The sequence below is a fragment of the Phasianus colchicus genome, chromosome 11 (genome assembly GCF_987193195.1).
Source record: "Phasianus colchicus chromosome 11, bPhaCol1.hap1.1, whole genome shotgun sequence".
Classification (NCBI taxonomy): domain Eukaryota; kingdom Metazoa; phylum Chordata; class Aves; order Galliformes; family Phasianidae; genus Phasianus; species Phasianus colchicus.
In genome coordinates, this window is record NC_143446.1 from 14,507,453 (window position 1) to 14,532,734 (window position 25,282).

The window sequence follows — 25,282 nt, forward strand, 5'->3', positions numbered from 1 at the left end:
TGAGTAAATGTAAAAAGGAGGGGCACTGATGCTGCTCTGTTATCTTGAGACACAGGAAGCAAACTTTATTCCTTTGCACTATTCCAATTGTCCTTCTATTGGCTGCTTTCTCATCAGCCAGGCCCTGGACATCAGGCTCTGCAGCACAGCAGAGCCACCTCCCCCCACCTCCTGCACTGAATAATTTCATCATCCCGGTGCTATGTATAACAGGTTGCTTTTATGAAGTCAAATTACTTTTCAACTGATCAGAATGCCCATTCAGACTCCCCATTTAACTGTGGCACATCCATCCATCAGTTTCAAGGTGAAATCCCCTAAATGCTGACTGAAGTTGCTCAGAAGCCCTTGTTCATTAGAAAATAGTAAATAAATTTAAAAAAACAAAACAAAACAACAAATGCTGTGTTACAGCATAGATTTAAACGATCTCAATCTTTGCAAGGCATAAAACCCAGTGCATTTCCAGCAGCTGTGTGCTGTCAGCCGGCCGCTCGCCTTCTCGCCATGTGAATGTGCCGTCATGCCTCTCGCTTCCATTCCAGCCCCAGCTCTGACACCCAGCTGCTGGGTTCCTACTGATTGGACTCTTTGTCCTCGCTCTCACTCAGAAGGAAGACAACTTACTATATTGTTCCAGGCTGGAATTGAATGGCCCGATCTCAGTCAGTTTATTTGTGGAACAAGAAACAAAATAAGTTACTCACCCTCTTGGTCCTAAAATGAGAATAGACCAAATCAAAGACTAAGGAAGGAAAATTTTAGTTGGTAAGAAAACAAACACATCAGTGCTGGCTCCCCACATGGTAGTTTAAAGTCAAGAGTTTTGAGAACCACTAAAATCTGTTGGAGTCTTACCCAGTTTTAATAATAGGTGTCAAGTAGAACAGCATACAACAGCAACAAAGCCTCCAAAAACACGCGTGGTTGCTACTGATTTTTGGCAAAGGAGAAAGATGGCTTTTTAAAACAGCTCAATGCAGGAGAATGTGTGTATGGCTGAGTTGCCTTTAATGAACGGGATAGGTGCTGGAGCTGTCAGCTGCTGAAGGAGCTCAGTAAAGGAGGGCTGGTTGCTGTATGCCTGCCTGCAGGGATGTGGGAAAGTTGGTGTTCCAGAAATGGGTTTGAGGATGTCTTGTTTCTTTCTGAGCTCGTTGATTGGAGGAGGAGTCTCTCGGGTTTTGTACATCTTTGTAGAAACAAAAAAAACCAAAAAGGCAAAACCAGCCCTCCTGAAATGATGCTTCCTGCATCTGTTTGACTGTTGTTCGAGAGAAAGTAATGCAGTGTGCAGATGCACAAACGTATTTGCATGAGTGCATGCATATATGTCTTTCTCTTAGCAAACTTTATTTAAGTGGAGAAGTGACATTTTTGTTTTAAAAATGAATCTGAATGTCATTTGATAAGAGAGGAAAGGCCAGAAACTTTAGCTTAAGGTGATGGGCATTTAAAACAAGAGCAGAAGCCACTAGCAATACCTTTCTACCTTTCTTCCTATTCTTTTTTTGTCATCAAGTACCACTATGCTTTCTTTTCTCTTCTCCCCATTCCCTTCTGCGTTCTCTTCATTTCCCCTTCTCTTTTCTCTTCATTTCCTCTCTTCCCTTCATTTTCCCTCTTTAGTTTTTGCCCACTTTCTCCTGTACTCTCCCACTTTTTCATCTTTCTGCCCCTTCCCTTTTTTTTCCTGTGCTTTTTTCTTTCTTTCCTCCTCTTTTTATTTTCTCCTTTCCTCCTCCCCTCTTTTTTTTTTTTTTTTTTTTTTCCTCTCATAATTACTCAACAGACGCCCCAGCAAACAGTAATAGCAAGAAAAAAAAAAAAAAAAAAAAAAAAAGCAGCCCATCCTGCAGGGGGCCGCAGCCCGGAGCTCCGGGCGCCTGCTGGGGCCGCTGCCGGCCTGCCCGCTCGCTGTGCAAATGGGAGAGCGGCTTAACCTCCGGCCCCGCCGCGATGGCCATCTTCGATCGCCGCCGGCTCCACCTCCCCGCCCCGCTGGGCCGCCGCCAGCGCCGCCGCGACTCCAGCGCTGCCGGAGGTAAAGCCGCGGCCCGGGGCAGCCCCGGGCGGGGAGGGGGGGGGGACGGGCGGGGACGGCCCGCGGCGCCGGAGCGGGGCCGGAGGAGGTGGAGCGGGGCCGTGCCGCCGGTGGACTCGGCGGATCGGAGCGGATAAGCTGAAAATGAGGATTAAACGCGAGCGGCCCGCGGGAGCCCTCCTGAAATGTCATCGGGGCGATTTGGCCAAAGTTCAATAAGCGGATGGGGGAGCGGGGCTGTGCCGCCGGGGTGGGGGAGCGACGCGGTCACCGCGGGGGCTTTCCTGCAGAAATTCGGAATCCCACCCCGTTTGAATCCCGAGTGGTTCGGGGTGAAAACAGAGGGGCAAATTGCAGCAATAAAACCGCAGGCTGATTGCAATCTTGTCAGGCCTCTAGATAAATGGGCGGCTTTTAATCAAAGCGTTAATTAAAGAAAGAAACTATTAAGGACTTGTTCACTTGAGCTTGTTTTCCTGAGCTCGTTCATCCATGTAATTCCCAAACCGGGGGGCAAATCCGTCCCTCGGTGCTGCGGGAGGAAACGGGAAGCGCGTTGGAGCGAGCGCAGCTGCAGGCTTGCTGCAAACGCTGATGGAAAGGGCGCTGGGGTTGCACAGGCAGCGTGCAGCACTGCTGGGAGCCTTCGCAGAGCGATGGGAAAAGGCTGCTCTGTTTCGTTTGAAAGGCATTGTTGTGCAAGTGTGCTCAGTTCGTGCCCTCGTTTGGCTGTATTAGTGATTGCTGGAAGACTTTGCTGCGCTAATGCTGTTGTACAGTTTTAGTTGGTGTGTGGCCAATGTGTTCAGTGCTTTTAAACATGGGAACAGTTGGTTCGTGCCGGTAATGATTGACCACGAATTAAGCTGTAGTGATCCTTTTTTGTAATTAAAAAAAATGACCAATATATGGGTGTAAAATAACATCAAGATCTGACTTCAAAAACAGCAATAAAAAGCCCTGCAACTCAATTTATTCTCTTTTCCACAGAGGTTGCAGTTTTGGTATTAACTTCCAAGCGATTTCACATTTCAGAAAGGCCTTTGATTTAGAAACATCTTTTTGAAAAGCTTTCCAATTTGCCTTACCACCAGTTTGTTTCCCTTTTCGACCATTCAAAGCTGTCTTCTTCAGTTCAAAACCTGTGCTGAGAAGCTCCTGCAGGGCAGGCAGGTCCCCTGGATCCACAGTGCCACCCTGGCTCCTCTGCATGGTGTTGTCAGGTGTTTGTTACTACACTTTGATGACAATCTTGTCTCCTTTGGGGTCCAGAAACTCCCAGCTCATCACATCCCTGCAGTGAAAGGCCTCAGCCAGGGTTCTCTGTGGATGGCAATGCCTGGGTGTTCTCTATTTTGGTTGACTAATGGTTTTTAAGTAGTTTTCACTCTCAGCACGTTTATTTTGTAGCAGCAGGGATTGAAGTTTGCTACAGGTAAAGAAATAGCTGCAGGGAAAATGTTAAAATTCTCAAATGTGGTATGAAGAGAAGCATCGGCAGGATGAAAGGTAGACAGGTGTTTACTGCTACATTACGTGATAAAGGCTAGTGAGCAGCCTTGGTTGTGCTGGATGAGAAGAGCGTGGTAGAAAGGCACATCCTGACCTCTGGCTTGGCACCCCCTGCCCAGGGAGTGCAGTCACCGTCCCAGGAGCTCTCAGAGAACCATGGAGATGTGGCACTGAGCGATGTGGTCAGTGGGCATGGCGCAGTACCTCCATTCGATGGTGCTTTCATTTGTCACTGTAGCTTCTCCTAAGTTAATTTCAACAACACATTTGTTAATAGCAAAAATATGGCTTATTCAGTGCCTGTCTTTAATCAGATGACGCAGGTAGTGTCGTGTCGTCAGCAGGCTGCCCAGAGATTAGTGCTCATAACGTGGATGTTATAATCTCTGCATGGCCCAGCTACCATCCAAGACACTTGTCTCTCTTTCTGTAATAACTTTTGCAATATTTCTGTTCCTGTGCCTGACGGATTTACAGGTCAGCTCCCAACCCAAAAGGTTGTATGGTGAGAAATGCATCCTTCCCCTGCCTCTGCACTCAGAACTGCGCACCACGAGTTGGATGTTGTCTTAAAGCCCCTTGTTCCAACCTCTGCATTCAGGTCTGATGTGCCCTGAAGACCCTGTCCTCCTGGAGCTCCTGGGAGCTCCTCACGAGGGTCTCAGCAGCTGAAGTGAACCCGACGGGAGCATCACTAACTACAGTTTGCCCCTGCAGCACAGAGCAAAACAGTGCCTGGGCTCGGGGCTGGCAGTGCTGCACGGGTGGGGGCTGCAGGGCATGTTAGAAAGAGTAATCCTACACCCTGAGGCATCTGATTGCAGAACTACTCGTGTGTTCTGCGTGCAAGGCTTTGGGAAGGATTAGTAACAAATATCGAAAAACTGAAAAATTAACATTGGTAATGTGCAGTGCCTTGTGGGAAGGAAGCAGTGGAAGAAAGGGTGCACCTGAAGGCTATTTATTTAAATATATTTCAGTGTTGCTGTTTTTTTTGCTGCATTCTTAATAATGCTACTTGCAGTCTGTTCCCTCCCCTCCTTTCTGCAGTGTTGGTCTCTGGGGGGCAGTTCTGCTGCAGTTTTCCTAATGGGGAAAGCCAAAGCCATTCCTGCTGAGTTAGGATCGCCTGGTTAGAGAACCACAGCATCATCCTGGCTGTGCTGTAGCTGTAACGTTTAAAATCCATCATTTAAATAATCCAAGTTACAGCTGCAGGATTGTCTCCTTTTTGACAGCTGGTTTTAAAGGTTTGAAATTGGCATTGAGAATCTTGTAAGGAAAATGAGCTTTTTCTCCTACTCCATTTTCTTCAACAGTAACAGGAATGTAACCCTGTTTACACGTAATTTCATACCCATTAATCTAAAATATTTGCAGAGTGATCACTCGAGTGGATTTCACATCTTGTAAGTAAATCTCAAGAAAAACTTCGAACGTATGTATTTAGAAATCAGAGAGCAATTGGTTTTATAGTGTTGTAAGCAGCCAGTGCTGCTCAGTAACTACATAATGAAAGAGGACCCTAATGTTAGCTATTAGTATTATTCTTTTTGTTCAAAAGGATGTGGTTAGCTAACTAACCATCACACTTCTCAGGACTTGAGAAAATAATTTCCAGATGTTCAGAGTTAAATGTTGGGAAACTTGGGAGAGATGGAGCAACACCCCAGTGCTCACAGTGAGACTGGGGAAGGAGAAAACCAGAGCCCTTCTCCATGGTTGTCCTCAAGTTCTGGACTTTGCTCTCATTTCTAGTGCAAAATGCTCTGGTAAACTTGTTCTTAAAAACAAGCCAAAGTGAGAGCTGAGATGGAAGCTTAAGTACATCATTCCAAACAGTGGCTTTCGACTGAACTGAGGTTTGGATTTCATGAGGAGGTGCTGTTAAGTGTGCTGGGCCATCATCAACCTGCAGATGTGCATTATTTATGTGTCTTAAACCAGTGTGAATTAAATGGAGGGGTTTCAGAACTGGAATGATACATTGAAGTCCTGTTACCAACATATATGAAAGTTTTGGATTCTGAATGGTGCATTTGTAACCGAAGCACATCTTTAAAAAACCCCATTGTTCTTTGTAATTTTGAATTTCCATAATGAATCAGTGGATGCTAATTAAAGCATAGGCAGATTTTGTGTGCTCTTTAGGGAGATTCCATGATGTGCATTTCCAAGATGATTGACAGAGGGAATGCTTTAGGAATTCCCATCTGGAACAATGAGGCCTTGGCTCTGGTTAGGATTGCTGGACCAACAGAGCAGGAAATACACACCAATGCTTCTTGTGAACAAGATACAGAAAGCATATGAGAGATAAAACTCAGTGGTGATTTTGTGCCCTACCAACTTAGAGGTGGCCCTGGGGCATCCACAGTCAGTTCTTGGTGTATTTGTTTTATTTGTCTGTTGACTTCAGGTTTGCAACGAGGAAAGTGATTTTCTGAGTTCTCTTTGTCAGAGAGTGTAAAAGTTTCCTCAAATATTCAAGTTGGAGCTGCCAAGGAACATTTCAGTGTGAACAAACATTTTAAGTGGAACTGTAAAAATGGTTGATTTCTATGGTTAGATTTTGCACTGTGATGCATGACCTGACCTGAAATTCTGTGGGTTTTTTTGCCTTAGGAGAATGAGTTTATCTTCTTTGGTGCTATGATCTCGATGTAAACGTAAAACTGAGTGAGCACAGTGCTGCAGGCATATATGGTGAAGGTGTCATGTAAAAACATGCAAACCAGCTCAGTTTAAATCTCTGCTAGGCAAAGCAAATCTTTTAATGCATCAAGTTGCAGAAGCGACCACTGGGTTTTAAAATATGCTCTTCAGAATTGGTTAGATATTGCACTTCAGTGGGTTTTTGATAGCATCAGTAAGATGCATTTTTAAAGTAGGGTTTTATCATTGTGGCTTAATTGCCTTGTTATGGCGTGGGATTGCACACAGGCAGGGGAAATACAGTCTGTATTTCTAATGTCCTGAATACTTTTTGAGTGAGGAACTGTTGAGATATGAGCTTGCATCAGTATGGCTAATTTTGGCATAGTCTATATAAAAGATGTTACATAAACCTATTTCTTAGATAAGCAGTTTATACCTATTGCTGCTTATTTACAAGGAAGATGGTTGTGCTGAGCATGGGAACATGTACACGTTGTGTTACTCTGTGTGTGCACTGCCCTGCCTTGCATTTCCTATGCTGCAGTATCATTTCTAGGTCTCCTTAGTACTTTTGCCTCTCCTGCTCAGTTGTTGCTTTTCTGTGAATGGAGTGACATCAGCATGCATGACTATCAGGCAAGCTTTCTTTGTGGTTTTACTAACATTGAGCATTAAACAAGCACTGCAAGCAGTACTTTTTTTTATGAAACAAGAAGTCCCTCTAGAGACATGACAGATTGTGCTGCTGCCAGTCAACCCTTGGTGGTCTGTCCTGCTGATGGCTTGGTCTCTATGAGAATTCTCTTCTGTAACTTTCTTGCTGGAGCGAAAAATAAAACTTAGTGTAGATGCTGCCTGCTCGGCTCCGTGTCTGTATAACAGCACCCAACTGAACAGGGAGTGACCTCATCCTGACTGCAGTGCAAACAGAACTGATCAGATGATTAAAGGGACATCAGTGGAAGATTAAGGCAGAATCCTGGGTATCTGGGTCCCGTGATTAGTGTGGGATAATGAAGCAGCAATAAGTGAGCGAGCAGCAGATGAAGGCCCCGTGCAGGCGATTGCTCCCAGCCAGCTGCACGCTGCCAGGATGGCATCCAAGGAGGAGCGTTTTGTCTGATGGGCCTTGATTTTAGCTCCTGGGTTCCTCTTGCAGCATCTTCGTGGATCTGGTTTTTGGGTTTGTTTGTAATTTTTTTTGTCATGGTGAGGTCAGTATGGCTGAGGACTCAAGCTGGCAGACAGTGCAGGAGAGGGTTGTGTCTTAAAAATACCTTTTTCAGAACACAGGACTCTGGGTACTCCTGGTCAAATCAGGATTTACTGCTCAAAATGCTGTTCAGAAGTTGTGGACTTCATTCATTTGTTGAAGAAGTGGAGTAAGATTGGCTCCTCTGCCTTTGTGTACATTACCTGTGATTGTCTTCTGTTAAATTCATAGAATCATAGAATGCCTGGGTTGAAAAGGACCAAAATGGTCATCCAGTTTCAACCCCCTGCTATGTGCAGGGTCACCAACCAGCAGACCAGGCTGCCCAGAGCCACATCCAGCCTGGCCTTGAATGCCTCCAGGGATGGGGCATCCACAGCCTCCTTGGGCAACCTGTTCCAGTGCTTCACCACCCTCTGTGTGAAAAACTACCTCCTCCTTCTAACCCAAACTTCCCCTGTCTCAGTTTAAAACCATTCCCCTTGTCCTATCACAATCCACCCTCACAAACAGCCACCCCCCCTCCTGTTTATACACTCCTTTCAAGTACTGGAAGGCTGCAATGAGGTCTCCCTGGAGTCTTCTCCAAGGTTCTCCAAGAGGCTGCGCAGCAGCCACAGACCTCAGCCACCTCGTCAGACTCATGCTGGGCTTCCTCCAGTCCCGGTCTGTGTCCTTGTGGCATGCACTGCATCCCATCTTTCTGGAGCAATTAGAAAATTAGTTCTCCAAAATGACTGTAGAAATGTGCACTGAAGAAAATTTATCCTCAGGTGAATGATGCTTGTTTTAATATGACTCTGCTAATTCATCTCTAAAATGATGTCATACTGTAGATCAGTATGATGAAAAAAAGATAAGCTTGTTTCAAGTAGCACTTATCATGCTTTTAGTTTAGGCTAGACATGTCAGATAATAGTTACGGAAATGTAAACTTATGCTTTGTTTCAGTAAACTTATTTAGTTCTGTACTGTGAATAATGCTCTTGCACCTAAGTTAACCTACACTCAAACTGAATTGTTGACTGGAGTCACAGCATTTTTCATTGGATTAAACTGGCCTGTGGGTTTGAATGGGTGTTCTTCAGTTTTAGTGATGGCTCTGCCAACACTGACACAGGTCAGTTTGACTTCTTGCCCAGTACTTACGTAAGCAGTCAGTATTAAAAAAAATGGGTTTATGAAACTCGATCTGTACATCGTGTTTGCTGCCCAAAGCTATTAATTGATGCAGATGGAGAATGAGCACCACAGAACACTTCCTGAAGTTTGGGAGCTAAGCGTAGACCTGGGAAGAAAAATTGGAAAACTTTTACTCTGATTATATACTTATTTTTGTTAGGCATACAGCAAATTAGTATCTTAGGAAAATGATTTTCTCTATGAAAAGTATAGTTTATGTTACTGTGGAAATAAGGTTATAAACCAAAATAAATCGGAGTCTTTACTGCCTAGAAGCAGTAGCCAGATGTGATGAGAAACTGTTTTCTTTCTTCCTCCTTTCCTTTCTTTTCCAGGTTAGTTAACTAAACCTGATAAATTTAAGCTGCGCTTAATACTAAACATTAAGTTACATTCTACACAGTGCTGTGAGTTGGATTTGCAGCTCATCACTGATTACATGGGGGACAAAATGGTGTCATTCAACTTGCTTTAATGTTTGTGAATCTTCTGCTACAAGTCTGAATGGGATCAAGGGGAATTTCCCAATGCAAAAGCTCCTTCTGCTTTAAAAACAAACAAAAACCTTCCCTTGAGATTTTAGAGATGAGAGCCACGTTGGGCAGGTGCAGCACTTGAAATATCACTTTGAAGTTTTGCAGGAGCAATCATAACGTAAAAAAGTACTATTTTTCTTTCAAGAGTTGTATGGAGGGAAGGTGCACGTATGTTAAAATCCGAAAACTGAACAGCTGGAGATGATTTTATTTTTAAGTATTTTCAAGTCGAGTCAGAATTAATGGCATATGGGAACTACATTAGATTGGCAAATGATGAGTAGAGTTTATCATTGATGTGCTGGCATAATGTGCATAGTGGTCTTGGTTATTCAGTGATAGTCTGTGTAGTAATTTGTCTGTGAAGGGAATATGTCGGTCCGTCAGTAAATACATTGGAAATGAGTGAAGTTTTCACAGTTTTAATTTTATCTCTTCCATTTAGTGCATCATAACATGCATTGGAGGCTTTTGTAAGGAACACTGTTGCATCTCCTGGTCTAACAGGTCTGTCAGTTCGCCTCTCTTGCAAGCTATTTTATATCATTCTTGGGATGGAAAAATCATAGATCCAGAGGCTTTTCCATGCCCTACAATGTGATGTACTGTGATGTGTAAAGGCAGTGATAACCTGATCTTGAAGCTCAGACCACTTATTTAAGCACCCACATGAAGATTTAAGGCTTTGTTTTGGTACAGGTTTCCCTCAAATATATTGATTTTGCTGTGGCAGATTTTCCTGTAACAGATAACTGAGGACACGACCAGAAGACTCGTGTAACAGCGAGCACTCTGCCTCCTCCTGTGTCTCACACTGCAGTGAGAACAGCTTCCCTAATAATGAGCAATAGGTAATGGATTGAATCAGACTGTCTGTCCTGTCACTGAGAAGTCTGCTAACATCCCAAGGATATCTGTACAGCTTACTTGTGCTGTGACCACCTGTGTTTAGCTAAATTAAGACACTTCAACAGCAGTTCTGGCAGAGAAAACATCTTTGTAATGCTGCTGTGTATGTTGAGAAGAGATTTTCTGTATTGGGAATGTAATTTTCAGAAGTCCCAAAATCCTAGAAAATGCTCATTTGGCTTTTCTTTGTGTTCCAAATCTTACAACTGTTTGTAGAGTGGAAATTGTCTCTGACAGACTATAGCCTTGTGTTTTGATCAGCCATTAGCCTTAGCTCTCCTAGGTCAGTGTTTTTGATTATCAGCAGTAACAGATTTGCCTCTTTCATTAACTCACGTGTACTGAGAGGTGCTACTAAACATTCATGCACATAGCAGTCAGTAACATCTCTGTCTGGAGCTAATTGAATGGTACCAACTGAAGCTGCCAGGAGAGAAGTGTTCGTATCATTTGAATCAATAACACGGATTAATATTTTGCCCAGTTTGTTCCTAATGCTGGCAGGCCAGGAGCTTACTCAGTCTTATCCTAGGCTCATTCTCTTCTCGCCTGCCAAGCTGTTTCCAAGGAAGCAACACTATTCTTTCCAAAAGGGGAAAAAAAAATCAAAACAAACTCCCAAAGATTACATTAGTGAGCCACTAGATTATTAGAGATTATTTGTAACTCTATTAAGTACTCGGACTTTGGATTTTCCAAATACACAGAAGCTGGCAGAGTACTGAGCAATTTTTCTCATTATCTCACGGAGTAATCTCATAGGGTGTAGCATCGCTGAACTAATGGCCCTCAAATAGTAACTTATCAAAGCTGCTCGGGGATTCTTGCCATTGCTATAAAAAGACTTTTGGCAATAAGCAGTATGTCATATTAGAAGCACAGCCATTGACTAGAATATACATACATGAGAACTCTTCAATGGCATATGGCTCTAGAAAACTAAGCAGATCATGCTGAATGAACATCACAGATTCCAGCTTCCAGCTGTGAGTGAAGTTCTTATCAGCCATTGTCCCCATATCACGTGATTGCTGTACTTAGGAGGAGAGGGAAAACAGATCCCATAAGCAGGAGGTGGATGTATTATTTGTATTTTCCATAGCGTCACAGACTTCTGCACAGGTTGTGCTGCGCTTGGCTTTCACTTTGTTGTAACGTCATGAGTAGCCTGCTTCCTTGGCAGCTTAAGTAAATTTAAGTCAAAATGTGTTAAGGATCCAGTGGTGGATGTGGGCACCATTAACAATATCAGCTGGGAAGGAGGTGTTACCCACAGATGGACCTGTTAATGCTCTGTTCTCTCTTAGATCCATGGTTTGCATATACTTGTTTGCCAGAGGGACATCTCTAAGCAGGTGTTGATTACGTACAGGGATCATTTAGGAATCACAGGTGTCCAAAGATCAGCTGAGCAAATGCTCTGTTAGCTGTCTGTGTAGGCAGAGCTGGGAACTCCGTGCAGCTGTTGAGTATTCTGTGTCTGAGAATTCATTATCCCAAAAAAACACTTCTGAAATATACACTGTTTTATCTGGAGTGGTTCTAGAAATGTATTAATGGTTTATATTTAATGCTGACACTTCCATGTTAATTAAATCATTTCTTTTCCAACTACTATCTACTGATAAAACCTGACTGTTCAAATGTTTGGATATCCTTTCTCAAAGAAGAATATACATTGCTCCTTTTCCTGCTAAATAGAATTCTTCTTTAGGCTGTTCATATTTTGAAAGGATTAATAGAATCAATAAGAAGAAAACCAGAAGGCATGTAACACAGGGCTTCAGCCCTTGTTCTCAGGGGCATTCCACACTGAAGGTCTGGTAGACACGCTAGAAGATCATCAGAAAGTGAAATTTTGTTTTTGCTCCAATATCAGTTTGATTATTAGGAGACGTGCTAACAGAGTTACTGCTTGATGAAATCTGATATTAAGCTTGCTTGGCCCAGGGGTAGAGGACTCTCTGCTTTGTGTTTCTGAGCTCTGCATTTGAGTATCACTTTCTTGCTCTGTTAAGATGGAGAGCAGGGAGCGTATCGCAAATCTAAGCTGTAGTGATTGAGCAAGGTAGCTCACAAAGTTAAAAGAGAAACCTGTAACTGACTGAGGACCAGCAGTGAATGGAGCCTCGTGGATTACAGGGAATCCACAGTGCTCCGTGTGTGGCAGAGGATCTCCCAAGCCAGCAAAGGAAAAATGTTAATGCAGTAACTGACAACGTGAAGTATTTAAGAATTGTTTCTGTATGGGCCTTGCGAGTTTAACCCTCCCTCCCCCTTCTGTTTCTTTTTTCTCCTCTTCAGAAAGAAGACACAGCTCCTCCAACAAGCCGCCTTTGACTCCTCCCTCCTCTTCAGTATTTTCCCTCATTTCATCTTTCCCTTCAAAAAACAAAGGTAGCGGTGGAAGTGGGAGCAATCGTTCATCCAGTGGAGGTACTAGTGCATCATCATCATCATCATCAAGTTCCAAGTTGTTGAAATCACCCAAAGACAAGCTGCAGATCAGCGGAAACAACAGGTTAATGCATCCGGTACAGCATAGCAAAGTTCCCCATGATAAAATGTGAGTATACATTTTGAGAAAGAATTGAGCGTTAATACTTGCATAGAAACTGCTGTATCAGTAGAATTTCTTGTTGTTTCAGAGGGTTTTCCCTTTGAGAGATCACTTTAAACTCCACCAGATCTCTTTAAGCAGCCTAGTCTAAGCTGATAGGTAAACTAATGGAATTGTTGAGCACAACGCTGGCAAAGGTGCACCTTGAGTCATTGTAAGTAAAGGCTGTGCTACTAGGGGGTCTTCATTCTTTGATCTAGTCTCTATACCTCCATTGTAGAGAAGTTTCTGAAGTTGCTGATGACTCTGAAATGCTTAAGAAAAAGCAGCAGAAAGAGCACAGAAGGAATGGGTGGACATCATCAAAGATGTGAAAATACATAAGAAAAAGAATAAGAATATTAAAACTGAGAATTAAGGACGAGAGTCTAAATTTGTATTGCTAATAGATCTGAGTATTGAGCAATACAATATTTTAAGTACTTTTTGTAATTTATGACACATTATACTATCATTTGCAATTTTTTCTGTTTATTTTTCATAAACAATAGTATGACTCCATCTGTCAAAGTGGAAAAGATTCATCCAAAGATAGATGGTGCCCAACTGAAAGCTGCTGTTGGTCCAACTTGTTCTACTACTGTGAGTTCCTCAATAAAGACTGGCCTTAATTGTCCCTCAATACCAAAGCCACCCTTGCCTTCCCCTGGACAGATACTGAATGGTAAAGGTCTTCTCTCTGTGCCTCCATTTTTGGAAAAGAAACCTGAAGAAAATACAAATAATAGGAAATTTTTACATAAAAGATTGTCAGGTAATTGCTTTTAAATATTATTTGCTATATTATTAGTGTACGTGTAGAAATACACATATGGAAATAACCTTTAGAAGTATATTAATATTTATTCTTAGAACACCTAAATTGTAATGAAGTACACTTACCTATTAGAATTTAAATTTATGATTAGACACGTTCATAAGGGATGCAAACAACTTGAAATGTGGCTGTTGCTTTCAGAAACCACCTGATGTTACAGTTATCAGTTTGTGTTTTAACATTTCTTCTGTCTTTAAAGAGGTTTAATTTTCCTTCTTTCCTATATGAAAACACAGTATTACAGTGCAGTAATTTTGGTTGTTGGTAGAAATATGGAAAAGTTATTAAAACAACCAAGAACAACAGCAAAAAATCACCCTGTGTTCATATTTATCGTGACATTTAAATATGTTTTTTGTTTTGCAAGATCATTTGTGTACTTAAAAAAAACAAGTAAATCCTAATGCAGCTGATACACTCCTGCTTTGTGGTCTCTTTCAGCTGTGAATTTCTCAATTCTATTTGCAGATTTGAGAACTGTATCAGCACGTGGTAAATTTGCTGAGAGTAAATAAATGCATTTGTACAGTTTTATTGTTCATATCTTTGTGTACATTTGCTTGTGTACTACTTGAAAACATTGGCAGTATAGTTAAATTCGGTAAAGAAAATGTTAGTATTTCAAAATGTCTTTATTGTAACTGTTTTCAATGATGGGATATTTGTGCATCTTTGACAGAGAGAGAATTTGATCCTGATATATACTGTGGTGTCATTGATGTGGAAACCAAGAAACCCTGTACTAGGTCTTTGACATGCAAGGTAGGATATCTTAATCAGAGTAAGATTTTGTAAAGTTTACATTTGATTTCCAAGGAAATATAACAGAACACAGAGAAGTACAAGTTTTTGCAGTCAGTAATTGCCTCTGTAAATGCTTCCTCTCAAAGCACATTGCCAACAACCAAGAAAGAGCTGTTTTCAAAATCCAGTTAATTATTTATCCAGAAACATATTTCTTAAGGTAACCTGCAGTTCTTCATTATTGTATAAACTTTTGAAACACGGATGCTGTCACTGGAATGTTTCTAACTCCACGTGTACATAGCACAGCCAAGCTGTACCCTTCCCTTTCTCCCAGCAAAATCTGCAGCAAATACTTAGCAGGTGTTTGTGCAAACGCTGGTGCCACTGAATGGACCCCTGCAACTTACTCAGAAATGAGTCTGCTGAGGATGCTGGGAGGTACAGCTCGGGGTCAAACCAAAATAAAGCAACCTGTAAGAACTTTCTATCAGATAAAATGCGTTCTTTGGTTCAAAAGTCTTTGAGGGAGAAGTGGGTATCAGTCAGTCCCCAAGAAAATCCCAATCTCCTGCAATTGTGTAATGATTAGACACTCTTATGGAAAGCAGCTAAACTGTTAGGAGAGGAAGCATCAGGTCAATAAGCCCTGTCCAGAATAAAGGTAAATGAAGCTGTCAATAACAAGTTGCAGGAACTGAACTTTGGTAATTTCTTCTTTTGAAAAGAAATTTGAAACAAATTTTAACTCAATTGCTATTTTTCGTTATTTCGTATCAAGCAGGCATATAATCACACTACCAAAACTGTCCAAGTTTGTTCTGTCATTCTTCTGCTTTTTTTTTTTTTTTTTTTTTTTGCTAAGCCATGGTGGTGATGGTCTGTATTCTGTATTCTGGAGCTCTAGACATGTGTCTTGAGTGTTTAATTTCCACAGATCTAATGCCTTGGGATTAATGATTTATTCATGGATTTGCAGACACATTCCTTAACGCAGCGGAGGGCTGTACAGGGTCGAAGAAAACGATTTGATGTGTTGTTAGCTGAGCACAAAAGCAAAACCAGGGAAAAGGAACTTCTTCGACATTCGGATCATCATCAGCAGATGCCCCCTCTCAGGGAACCACATCCCTCACCTACTAAAACTTCCCAGGAGCTGCACCAAAATTCTCATGGAGTTACTCTTACAGAATCAAAGCCTTTATTACCTAATAAACCCAAACCTCACCCCCCCAGTCTTCCAAGGTAAGAAAAATCTGCATATCCAATAGCATGAAATTAATACTGGTTGCTTCATCATGTGGATTTTGAAAGAGAGATGGAGATCTTTGGGACAGGGTAGCATTTTTGCTCTAGACCTGGTGACTGTCTGCAATTAACAATTACACGCTGAGTTGTAACTCATAGCAAGAAGGGTTTGGAGTTCTAAATAGTAGAAGCTGACTTGCATCAATTTAAACATTTTTCCAACAATTGCTGCTTTTTCAGGAGTACAACACCTCCTGTCCTTCCCCTAAGTAGGTATGTTATGAGACTCTGGATCGTATCAAACAACTGTTTATGTAAATTTCCTTTTGTCAGTACTAAAATGGCTGTAAATGCTTATTGCCAAGCCCTGCCTCAGTAACACCTTTGCTACTTCCCTTGCCCAGGCCTCCAGGCTGTCCAGCCCAGCACAGTGGAAATGCCCCTAGCGATTCTCCTTCTGTCCACGAGTCCCCTCACCCTCTCTTGCCTGCAGCTGAGCCAGCATCTCGGTTATCCAGTGATGAGGGAGAATGTGATGAAAAAGAAGAGCCTGTTGAAAAACTGGATTGTCATTATTCAGGTCATCATCCTCAACCAGCCGCTGTATGTTTTAAGTCAAAGTTAACCTTGGTCTCTCACTGGTTCTGAATTTGTAAACAAGTAACTTGGGGGTTTTACGGATGGATTTCTATTATGTATATATTTTTTCAGGTTTTAAGGTACTTATTTTCTTATTAATTGATATTGGAGGTTGATTTATTGTTACTGTTTTTGACAAAATGTTGACTGCTTCTTTGAAGAAACAAGATGAACCTTAAGGTACAATCTTAGCAATAGATGAACCTCTCTTCTGATTTCTCCTGTTAAAACCACTTAGTTTATATTAAATCACAGACTTCATTGCCTGGCTAGGCTATACAGGCTAAAAGCAGGTGAGCTGACAGCTACTCAGAAGAGATGGTTACATGTACAAAATTGAAGATAGTTGTTAAATTTTCATCTTTACAGCATAACATCTGTTTTATCCGTGCTTTAGACATCTAGAAATGATAATAATTCTGCATGTATGTAGAAACAAATGTTTTGTTACTGAAAGTAGGAAACTCCAATAAAAAAATCTGTCTTTTCAGTTTTGCACATTTGGTAGTCGGCAGATTGGAAGAGGTTATTACGTGTTTGATAAGCGGTGGAACCATATTCGATGTGCACTTAACTTCATGGTGGAGAAGCATCTTAATTCGCAGATGTGGAAGTGAGTACAAGTGGAAGAGTTCTTATTCTTGTTGGTATTTGTAGAAATACACAAAACCTGTAACTCTAGTTACAGAAAAATAATCCTTTCTTTAGATTAGTGAAGTCAAAGGTGAATGGCATATGCTTTCCGTTTTCGTAGAATCACAGAATGGCCTGAGTTGAAAAGGACCACAGTGGTCATCCAGTTTCAACCCCCTGCTATGTGCAGGTCGCCAACCAGCAGACCAGGCTGCCCAGAGCCACATCCAGCCTGGCCTTGAATGCCTCCAGGGATGTGGCATCCACAGCCTCCTTGGGCAACCTGTTCCAGTGTGTCACCACTCTGTGTGAAAAACTTCCTCCTAATATCTAACCTGAACTTCCCCTGTCTCAGTTTAAAACCATTCCCCTTGTCCTATCACAATCCACCCTCACAAACAGCCGCCCCCCCCCCCTGTTTATATGCTCCTTTCAAGTACTGGAAGGCTGCAATGAGGTCTCCCTGGAGCCTTCTCTATGCTAAACAAGCCCAGTTCTCTCAACCTTTCATCATCTTTTTCTTGCAACTAGTAAGTGCCAGCAAAATATCTTATACCGGAGTGACTGCATCTCTTGATTGATGTTGCTAAATATCATCCCAAAGAGTGGGAGCTACCTGTTTCTTTCTTTTCCTTTTTACCCACAGGAAAATTCCACCAGCATCCAGTAGCACAGCAGCAGTTCGTGCACCGCACCGGACAAATGCGATACCTGCTTCGCAGTATGGGGTCAGCACGACGGGTTTCCTCCTCCCCACCACTGTTATGTCCTCTCCAGCTCTGGTGTCTCCTTCCTGTACGTCTCTGAACAATAAATCGGTACCATCACATGGAACTACACTAAATGCAAATCCCGCTACCTTGGGTGCAGTGGATCCTGTCTGCAGTATGCAATCAAGACAAGTGTCTTCGTCCCCTTCAACACCTACAGTGCTTTCCTCTGTACCTTCACCTATGCCCAGCAAACCTCAGAAGTTGAAATCCAGCAAATCTTTTAAACCTAAGGAATCTTCTGCTGGCAGTGGCACCTGTAACAGCACCGGCAGCGTCAGCAGCGGCGGCGGCTCAGGAAAGAAGCGTAAAAACAGTTCCGCACTGCTAGCACCTTCTCATTCCACAGAGTCCTTTAGAAAAAACTGTGTGGTTAACTCTGGAAACTCTGGGACCTCCTATCATCCGTCGGTGACATCTTCGTCCCACAGCGTTGGCCTCAATTGTATGACTAGCAAAGCTAACTCCGTTAGCCTCAAACATGACCAATCAGGGAGGGGTCCTCCTACTGGAAGCCCTGCAGAATCAATAAAAAGAATGAGTGTGATGATGAACAGCAGCGATTCCACTCTCTCCTTAGGGCCATTTGTTCATCAGTCCAGTGAGCTGACTGTGAACTCGCACAGCGGTTTTTCACATTCACATCCTTCCCTAGACAAACTAATAGGGAAGAAAAGAAAGTGCCCACCTGGTTCAAGCAGCATAAACAGCAGCAGCAGCAGCAAGTCAAACAAAGTTGCCAAATTGCCATCGGTGAATAACGTTCACGCAAAACACACTGGTGCAATCCCAGGGACACAAGGACTGATGAACAATTCTCTTCTTCATCAGGTAGGAACTTTTGTCTTGAAGTAAACCAATACGAACGCGTCTCTTCGTGTGCTGATATTTAGATGTGCTCTCTTAATTACTAATAGCCAATTTCAGATGCTTCAAGGAAGAGGCAGTTCTCTTACTTGTTTGTACTCTGAGTCTTTTTTAAAGTACATTTGTGCAGGATTTTTATGAACGCTGTAGTATGAAGTGTGAGTTTATTTATGTATTTTTGAAGCCACCTTAAACACAACATGCCAGGTTCCTGCAGATGCTCTCCCTGTCAGTCGCTCTCAGATGAAATTCAATTCTTGCATTTAAAAACAAATAATAATAATTATAAAATCTTGCAGCCAGCCATGGGACTGAACTGAATGTCTCAGCCTAACTTCTCGTTGTCGTGTCAGTAATAAACACTCTGTGAAGTGGAGCATAATGGTGCTGATAACAGAACTGTGATAAATAAGCCTATTATCCCAAGGTGTCATTGACTAACTTCTTAGTATTAACGAGATTAAATTTTATAAATAAGGTAGATAGAAACCTTTGTAGTCTATAAAACAAACATTTACTATAAAAGAAGCAGATCTTGTGGGTATGTAACTTTAAAAAAGAAAAAGTTAGTTTGGAGTTTTACTCTTTTGAACAGGTTGCACTGGAATAGTATTGGGAAAGAAGTTTCTTCATAAGTTAAAATGATCTTAAACTTCTTAAGGCTTCAGATTGACTTGAAGGATCATTTGGAGAGCTAAAATAATTTCATATGCAATTAAAAGTGTAGAGAAGATGGAATTTTAGAAGGCAAATTTGAAACTAGATTCTTCCATATGAAAACTCAAGGCTCTTTTTGTTTCCTCTGGTGCTAAAAGCCTGAAATCTGAGCATGCCAAGAGTAGGAGATCAGTGAGATCTTTTTCAGATCAGCTGCTGAATTTTGAGTTTCCGCTGCGAAGAAGACTTTCACCACTTGTGTTTAAGATAACAAACATTTATTTGACTGAACCTTATTTTTGGGCTTAGCTAACAGTTGTTACTTCAACTGCAATAAAAAATAAAGGAAAAATGCAATTTGAAGGAAGGAAGTCATGTCCAAAACCACTATAACTTGAGAAAGCACTAGCTTGAGATTGTGAAGTTTCAGATGAGCCAATTGCATATGAGTGGTGTGTCAGATTATGCCTGCTGATTCTCCCCAAAATATGCTCTCAATGTCCAGAAAATGTCTTTTAGGAGCTTCTGCTATAACAGCCTGGCTCACTCATACTTCTCTTCCATTTATTTGCTCAAAAGCCAAAGGCACGTCCCTGATAGCTGAATATACCATGGTGAGAAAAGAACTGGACAGTTTTCACTACAAGCAAAACCTCCATCTGGAATTCTGGACTCCAAGATGCCTTGAGTTTTCCCAGCTTCCCATGGTCCTCAGGTGTGGAAATCTACTGGACTGTCATTCAAACAAGGAATTTCCCTGAAGCCATGTCTGTAGCAGTGAAAATACTAGAAATGGACACTGGATGAAGTTCAGCCACATAATTGCTCTTATCAGTGTTAACAGTGGTCTGGACTAGTTTGCTACAAATCCGTGAGATTTACTTACAGGAGTACATCATCTTGCCACTATTTGACATAGATTGGCTGGGCAAAGGAATGTTTTCTGGGGGGGGAAATAAACATTACTGTGGACTTATTTTTATACTGATGGTGTCTTTTGTAGGTGATAGCTGCCAGGTGGACACTGTCAGCAGAGGGGACCCCACGACAAGGGGCAAAAATGCGTGAGGCACAATGGAAAGAAGCCCTCGAGAAGGGAATATGGCTTTAGTGTTTTTATAGCAATGTTCCTTTAATGGAATATAAAAATAGCACAATTCAAACAAGCAGTCTGCATTTTGCCCAGCCTTTTGCAAGTGATTTGGGGTAAGAAGGTATCAGGAGTTTAAAAACAAACAAACGTTAAAACACCGATAGGAACAGTAAACAGCAAAAACTTGTTTGACGCCATGGCTCAGAAAACAAGTATAAAAATGTTGTGCTTGGGTGATACAGAAATTATTTTTTATTCTTTTGGATAAGATCTGATTGCAGAAGAAAACTGAAGTTAGTTGTTTTTTAAGCAGTCCAAAAATATGAAGCAAAGGCAAATAACCTCTAGAACTATGTGCCCAAAGAACGTATTTCTTGACCTTTACTGTATGCCATCAACCTTTGTTATTTGTAAAATAACAACCGTGTTGGTTACGTTAGGCTGGCTTGGCCTTCCAGCCTGTAAAAAAAAAAAAAAAATAGCCCTTTTAAAGTGAAGTATTTAAACTATTTAAATATTTTCTAAAAAATAGTAATAATAGTAATAATAAAAGTCACTTATTTTATGCCTTCTTTGTAGAACTGAAGCGTTAATGCTTTCAACCACTCAGATTTTATTTTATTTCCCCAAAATTGGGGAGTGGATGACAGCTGAGTTCATGTGCAGCTGTGCACATTGCAGCCGTGGTGCTCCTGCCTGGCACTGCGAGTCAGGGGCTCTGCACGGTTCTGTGCACCCTCTCAGTCTGTAGGAAATGTTCTGTGTTGCTTCGGAACACCTCAGAAGTGAATTCCGCTCAAGGGCTCGTTGTACTGGGGTTTGGTTCGTCGGGGTTCTTTTGTTAAGTTTTTAGGTAAAGTCTCAAAACGGACTGAACTTTTCTGAAGGGGCAAAGCCAAGGCAAACAAAGTATTGACCAAGAAGACATTTTTCTGCCTTAAAGGGGCACCAGCTGTCGCTGAGAACAGACAATCTGAGCCTGTCACGTTGTTCCCGTTGCCCAGCCTTCCCCGTTTCGGTGGCAAGTTGTACATCAGGGAATCCAAAGCCACTACCAGTAGCAGTCGCTGAGTTGTTTACCTGACCGTGCTTTCAGTTTCATCTGAACTTGCTACAAAACCGGTGTCGTACAGCAAAGCAAGCAGCCTCTATGCAGACACTTGAGCTTTTGAATTGATATAAAAGATCACTCTTAGAAAGCGACGTGTTATAGACACTTATTATGCAAACTTTAATTTAAAAAAAAAAAAACAAACAAAATCCCAGGCAACTTTTCAGGAACAGAAGGATAATTAATAAGGCGCCCTACTGAAAGGATTGTTGGAACTGTGATGGGTTGAAGGTGAAAGGAACCAAAGTATTATGTCACAAAGAGAAATCAGAATGCATCCTTAAGTCCCGCACGTGTGGAATCAAATCCATGCTGTGATGAAATCTCTGGGGCAGAAATGTCACTTTGGGACGGTCTCAGTCACAAGTGCAATTTGACTCTTCTAAATACAAAGGAGACAACAATTTGGCAAGAATGGAATCTCGTGAGTTTGTGACCAAACTCGCCCCGTTCGTAAGGTTCTGTTGATCTGAAAGCAAAATGGCAAACTCGTGCTCCTCCGGCAGCACATAAAGTGAGAGCAGAGCCAGGCTGGAAGCTGCTGGAATAGCGGGCTGCAGCACTGCAGGTCTGTCTGCCCTGGGCATAGAGCTGCTTCCATGTTGTGTTTGAGATGTCGGCTACAAGCAGAGCGTTGTTCCTGGAGCTCCTGCTGTCCCCTGGTTCTGACTGTAAATAACAAAGGAAGCTGAAAATCAATTTTCCTTGCAAAAATGAATTTGCAGTGGCTGGGTTGTTTCTAGACAGATTTTGGTATTAATTTAAGAGATACACTTTTTATAGTCTTTCCGACTTCTCGTTATGACTCCTGCAGTTTTCTTAACCTAAAAACATTGCTGCAATGATGAACAAAGAATTATACAAGAAAAAGAAAAACGTACTTTTGTATCTTTATTTTGGAATTTCTTGTTCTATTATAAATATTGAAGTATCCCTATTTCAGAAGACGTATTTTGTTAATTGATTGTACATATTTAAATATGTATTTTTGCACAGGTCTTTTTTTCTGATATCCAGTTTTGGTACAATTGAGATCATCTAGTATTTATTTATTAATTAATTAAAAAAAAAAAGGCAAAAAAAAAAAAAGAAGGAAAAGCAAATACCTTTTCTTTTATATATATATATGTGTGTATATATATATATATATAATTTGAAGTGGTTCACTGCCAAGCCAATAGCAACATGCCTACTTTGCAACTCAAGGGATGCCTCCATGTGCCTGGAGCCACATCCCTGGCCACGTCCCTCGCTCCGGCGTTGCTTCTCAGTTGCCTGATTCCCAGAGGACTCCATTTAGTGACACACTGCTTCTCTTTGCTTCGTGTTGGTGTGTGTGTGTGTGCGTCCCTGTGGGTCTCATGTGGTTTCAAACTAAAGGAAAAAAACTGAAAGTGCCTGATATAACTCGATCTGAGCTCGGACTGCTGAGACAGCTTCTCCTTAAATGACTTGAATGTTCAGTTGAAATCTCGGAGCTTGCTTTTTCCACCTATATATAATAGATGTGTGTGTGTACATATATATACATACACGTTTATATATATATATATATTCTGAAGTTGTTAAGATGGATTGGCAGCAGAAAAGCAAACAATGCTGGTGACTTTTGTACGATGTTTCCATTGGAGTACCTTGTGTTGGAACAATCCCATTAGTAATGCAGAGTGGGAGTAACACCAAGAGTTTGGAACGTGGGCTTACTTTAACCAGCAGTGGATTTAACTGTGTCATTTGGGGCAGGAAGGGGATGGGGGATTATTCATCCATAAGTGAAACAACTTAGGAAATGTTCAAAAAAAGTCCATATTCCGGGAAAAGAAAACAAAAACCCAGTAAGTACCTCTCGACACCACTCAAAAATAAAGATGTGATTTCCAAATGACATTTCTAAGGCAGTTTGTCTTCCTGTAAGAGTTCTCTTGCCAAGGAATCTCTCTCATCTCTCACTCATTCTGTCCCGGAGGAGGGAATTGGGCTTGGAAAGATTCTTCACGTATCGCTGTTGAGCAGAAAATAATCATTTTTACATTTTATGCGAGATATTTTACGTTTTAAAGATGATAATTTTAAAAATGAGCACTACATAATGTCAATGTGAATGTAGGCCTTGAAAGCATCTTGCTCGGTGTTGAGCCTGGTTCTAAAAGCAATCTCCTGTGTACAATGTGTGAATAGTTTGATAATTTGTATACATAATCAAGAGCATCTGATCAGCTGAACTCCGTGTTGGCTGCTGTATAGTACATGAACAAATGTCATGGGATAGAAAAATTACTTTGGATATTTAAAAGAAAAATAAATATATAGTCTATTTGTTTTGTAACAAGTTTCTGTAAATAAAATAATTTATACTATTTATAAGAAAAAGTTGTGCTTTGCTTCATGACAAAGATTAGTTTGTTGAACAAACATGTTACTAAACAAGGCAATAAAATTAGGACTTTTCAATAAATGAGGTTGGTTGCATGGAACGCATCCGATGTTTCTGCTTCATTTTCCAATCCCTCACCGCTCAGAGGAACCAAAGAGCTGTGACTCAGCTCTTGATGGGGCAGGCAAGCTGTGTGGAGCTCTGCACAACCGGTCCGACTCCACAGCCACAGCATTGCTCTTCTTTTTGTTTTAGTTTCTTTTTTTTTTTTTTTCTTATTTTAGCACTATGAGGTATTTTTCAGCACTTGGAATGAATGCTGGAAGAAATGGGGGTCAGGCAATAAGCAGGTGCTTTGCTTCCAGTACCAGTGTTTCGATAGCTGTGTTACTGTGATGTTGGCTGATTGTTGTTATCTCGCCTCCCTGCAAATATTGTCTGTTTTTTTTCCCCCTTTCTTTTCTAACTCCTGCTCCCTGCTATCAGCTGCTGGCACTGGAGTTGTGCTGAGCCCTGCCAGAGACATGCAGACATGCAGCAGAGCCTTGCTTGCCATCAGAGCCATCTGCATCTGATGCAGAATTGAGGGTGTGATTGCTTTCAGCTGCGTTTAAAATAGGATGCTGTATCCCCTAAGACTGACAAGGTAAAGAAAACCAGCTGAGTTTATCCCTATAACTGAGCTCTGTGAGGTGTCCTGGAGCTCTGCAAGTGCTGTCTCTCCTTTTGCTGCACTGGGCACTGCTGTCGGGCACACTGCACTGCAACTCTGCATGGGAATGAGCAGAGCCTCTGCCCTCTGCTGCTGCTTCTCCCAGCAAAGCAAGTTCATTGGCTCAGTAGCAGAGGTTTGCCATGGAAAACTCCTTTTGATCACAGCTGGAGCATAGCCCAGCCATTACTTAAGTCCTGGAGTTTGTGGACAGAAAGTAGTGCCTCTGCAGCCACTCTCAAGGAAGATGCCTATAGCCAGGATGAGGCATTGGCTCCATGCCTTCACCACACGTGCAGTGAGCACAGCAGAGCCCTGTGAGCCATGGCACACCGCAGCCTGCCGTCATTACTTACGCCAGCTACTGAAGCAGCTGATAGAAGAGCTTGCCATTGGCTTTATTTAAATGCAAATTTGGGTTCCTTTATTATCATCACATTCTGCTGCAACAAATAATCAAACACACGTGGGCTTGTATGATCTGCTGTGAAGCACTTAATTCGACTGAATGCTTTTCTCAGTGCTTTGGCTCAATACTGCATTAGCTATTGGATTGGTTCCTAACAAGCAGCATGGGACCTTTGTTGCAGAAAAGCAGCATGTGCTTCATTTGCTTTTGTTCTTCTGGTGCACCAAACTTCAGAAAACTCTCATAAACCTTTTCTGAAGTTGTTCAAATTAACCTGGATTAAAACTTCATTGCAAGGAAGGAAAACCATCCTGAGACATGCAGGCAGCAGGCTGCATCCAAGTCAGCGAGATACGGTTGTCACTGACAGCTGTTGCCCAATCCATACTAATCAGCAAGGACAGAGCACTGCTGCTTGGTTCTGTTGCTCTCTAACAGTGCTGGAAGTTTCCTCCATCCTCTGCTTTATAGCTGAGTTCCATTCACTTACCTGCGTCATTCCTGACCACAACCGGTCATTTTATTTTTTTTTTT

At 41.9% G+C, this 25,282-nt stretch overlaps 1 protein-coding gene across 8 annotated transcripts in view; it reads left to right on the top strand.

The window, feature by feature from the left end:
- ATXN7 (ataxin 7) overlaps positions 1-23,722 on the top strand; it is an 81,286-nt gene extending 57,564 nt beyond the window's left edge. For 6 of the 8 annotated variants that reach the window (XM_031606249.2, XM_090148369.1, XM_031606240.2 and 3 more), the window contains 8 exons: positions 12,359-12,620; positions 13,166-13,428; positions 14,171-14,253; positions 15,215-15,480; positions 15,888-16,086; positions 16,614-16,735; positions 17,402-18,356; positions 19,629-23,722. In XM_031606249.2, the coding sequence (XP_031462109.1) occupies positions 12,359-12,620; positions 13,166-13,428; positions 14,171-14,253; positions 15,215-15,480; positions 15,888-16,086; positions 16,614-16,735; positions 17,402-18,356; positions 19,629-19,646 (2,168 nt within the window). In that variant the 3' untranslated portion in view covers positions 19,647-23,722. Of the gene's footprint in view, positions 1-1,857; positions 2,045-12,358; positions 12,621-13,165; positions 13,429-14,170; positions 14,254-15,214; positions 15,481-15,887; positions 16,087-16,613; positions 16,736-17,401; positions 18,357-19,628 lie in introns of those variants that run through there. The other 2 variants (XM_031606270.2, XM_090148372.1) reach the window with 2 other exon arrangements.
- Positions 23,723-25,282: the final 1,560 nt, after the last annotated feature.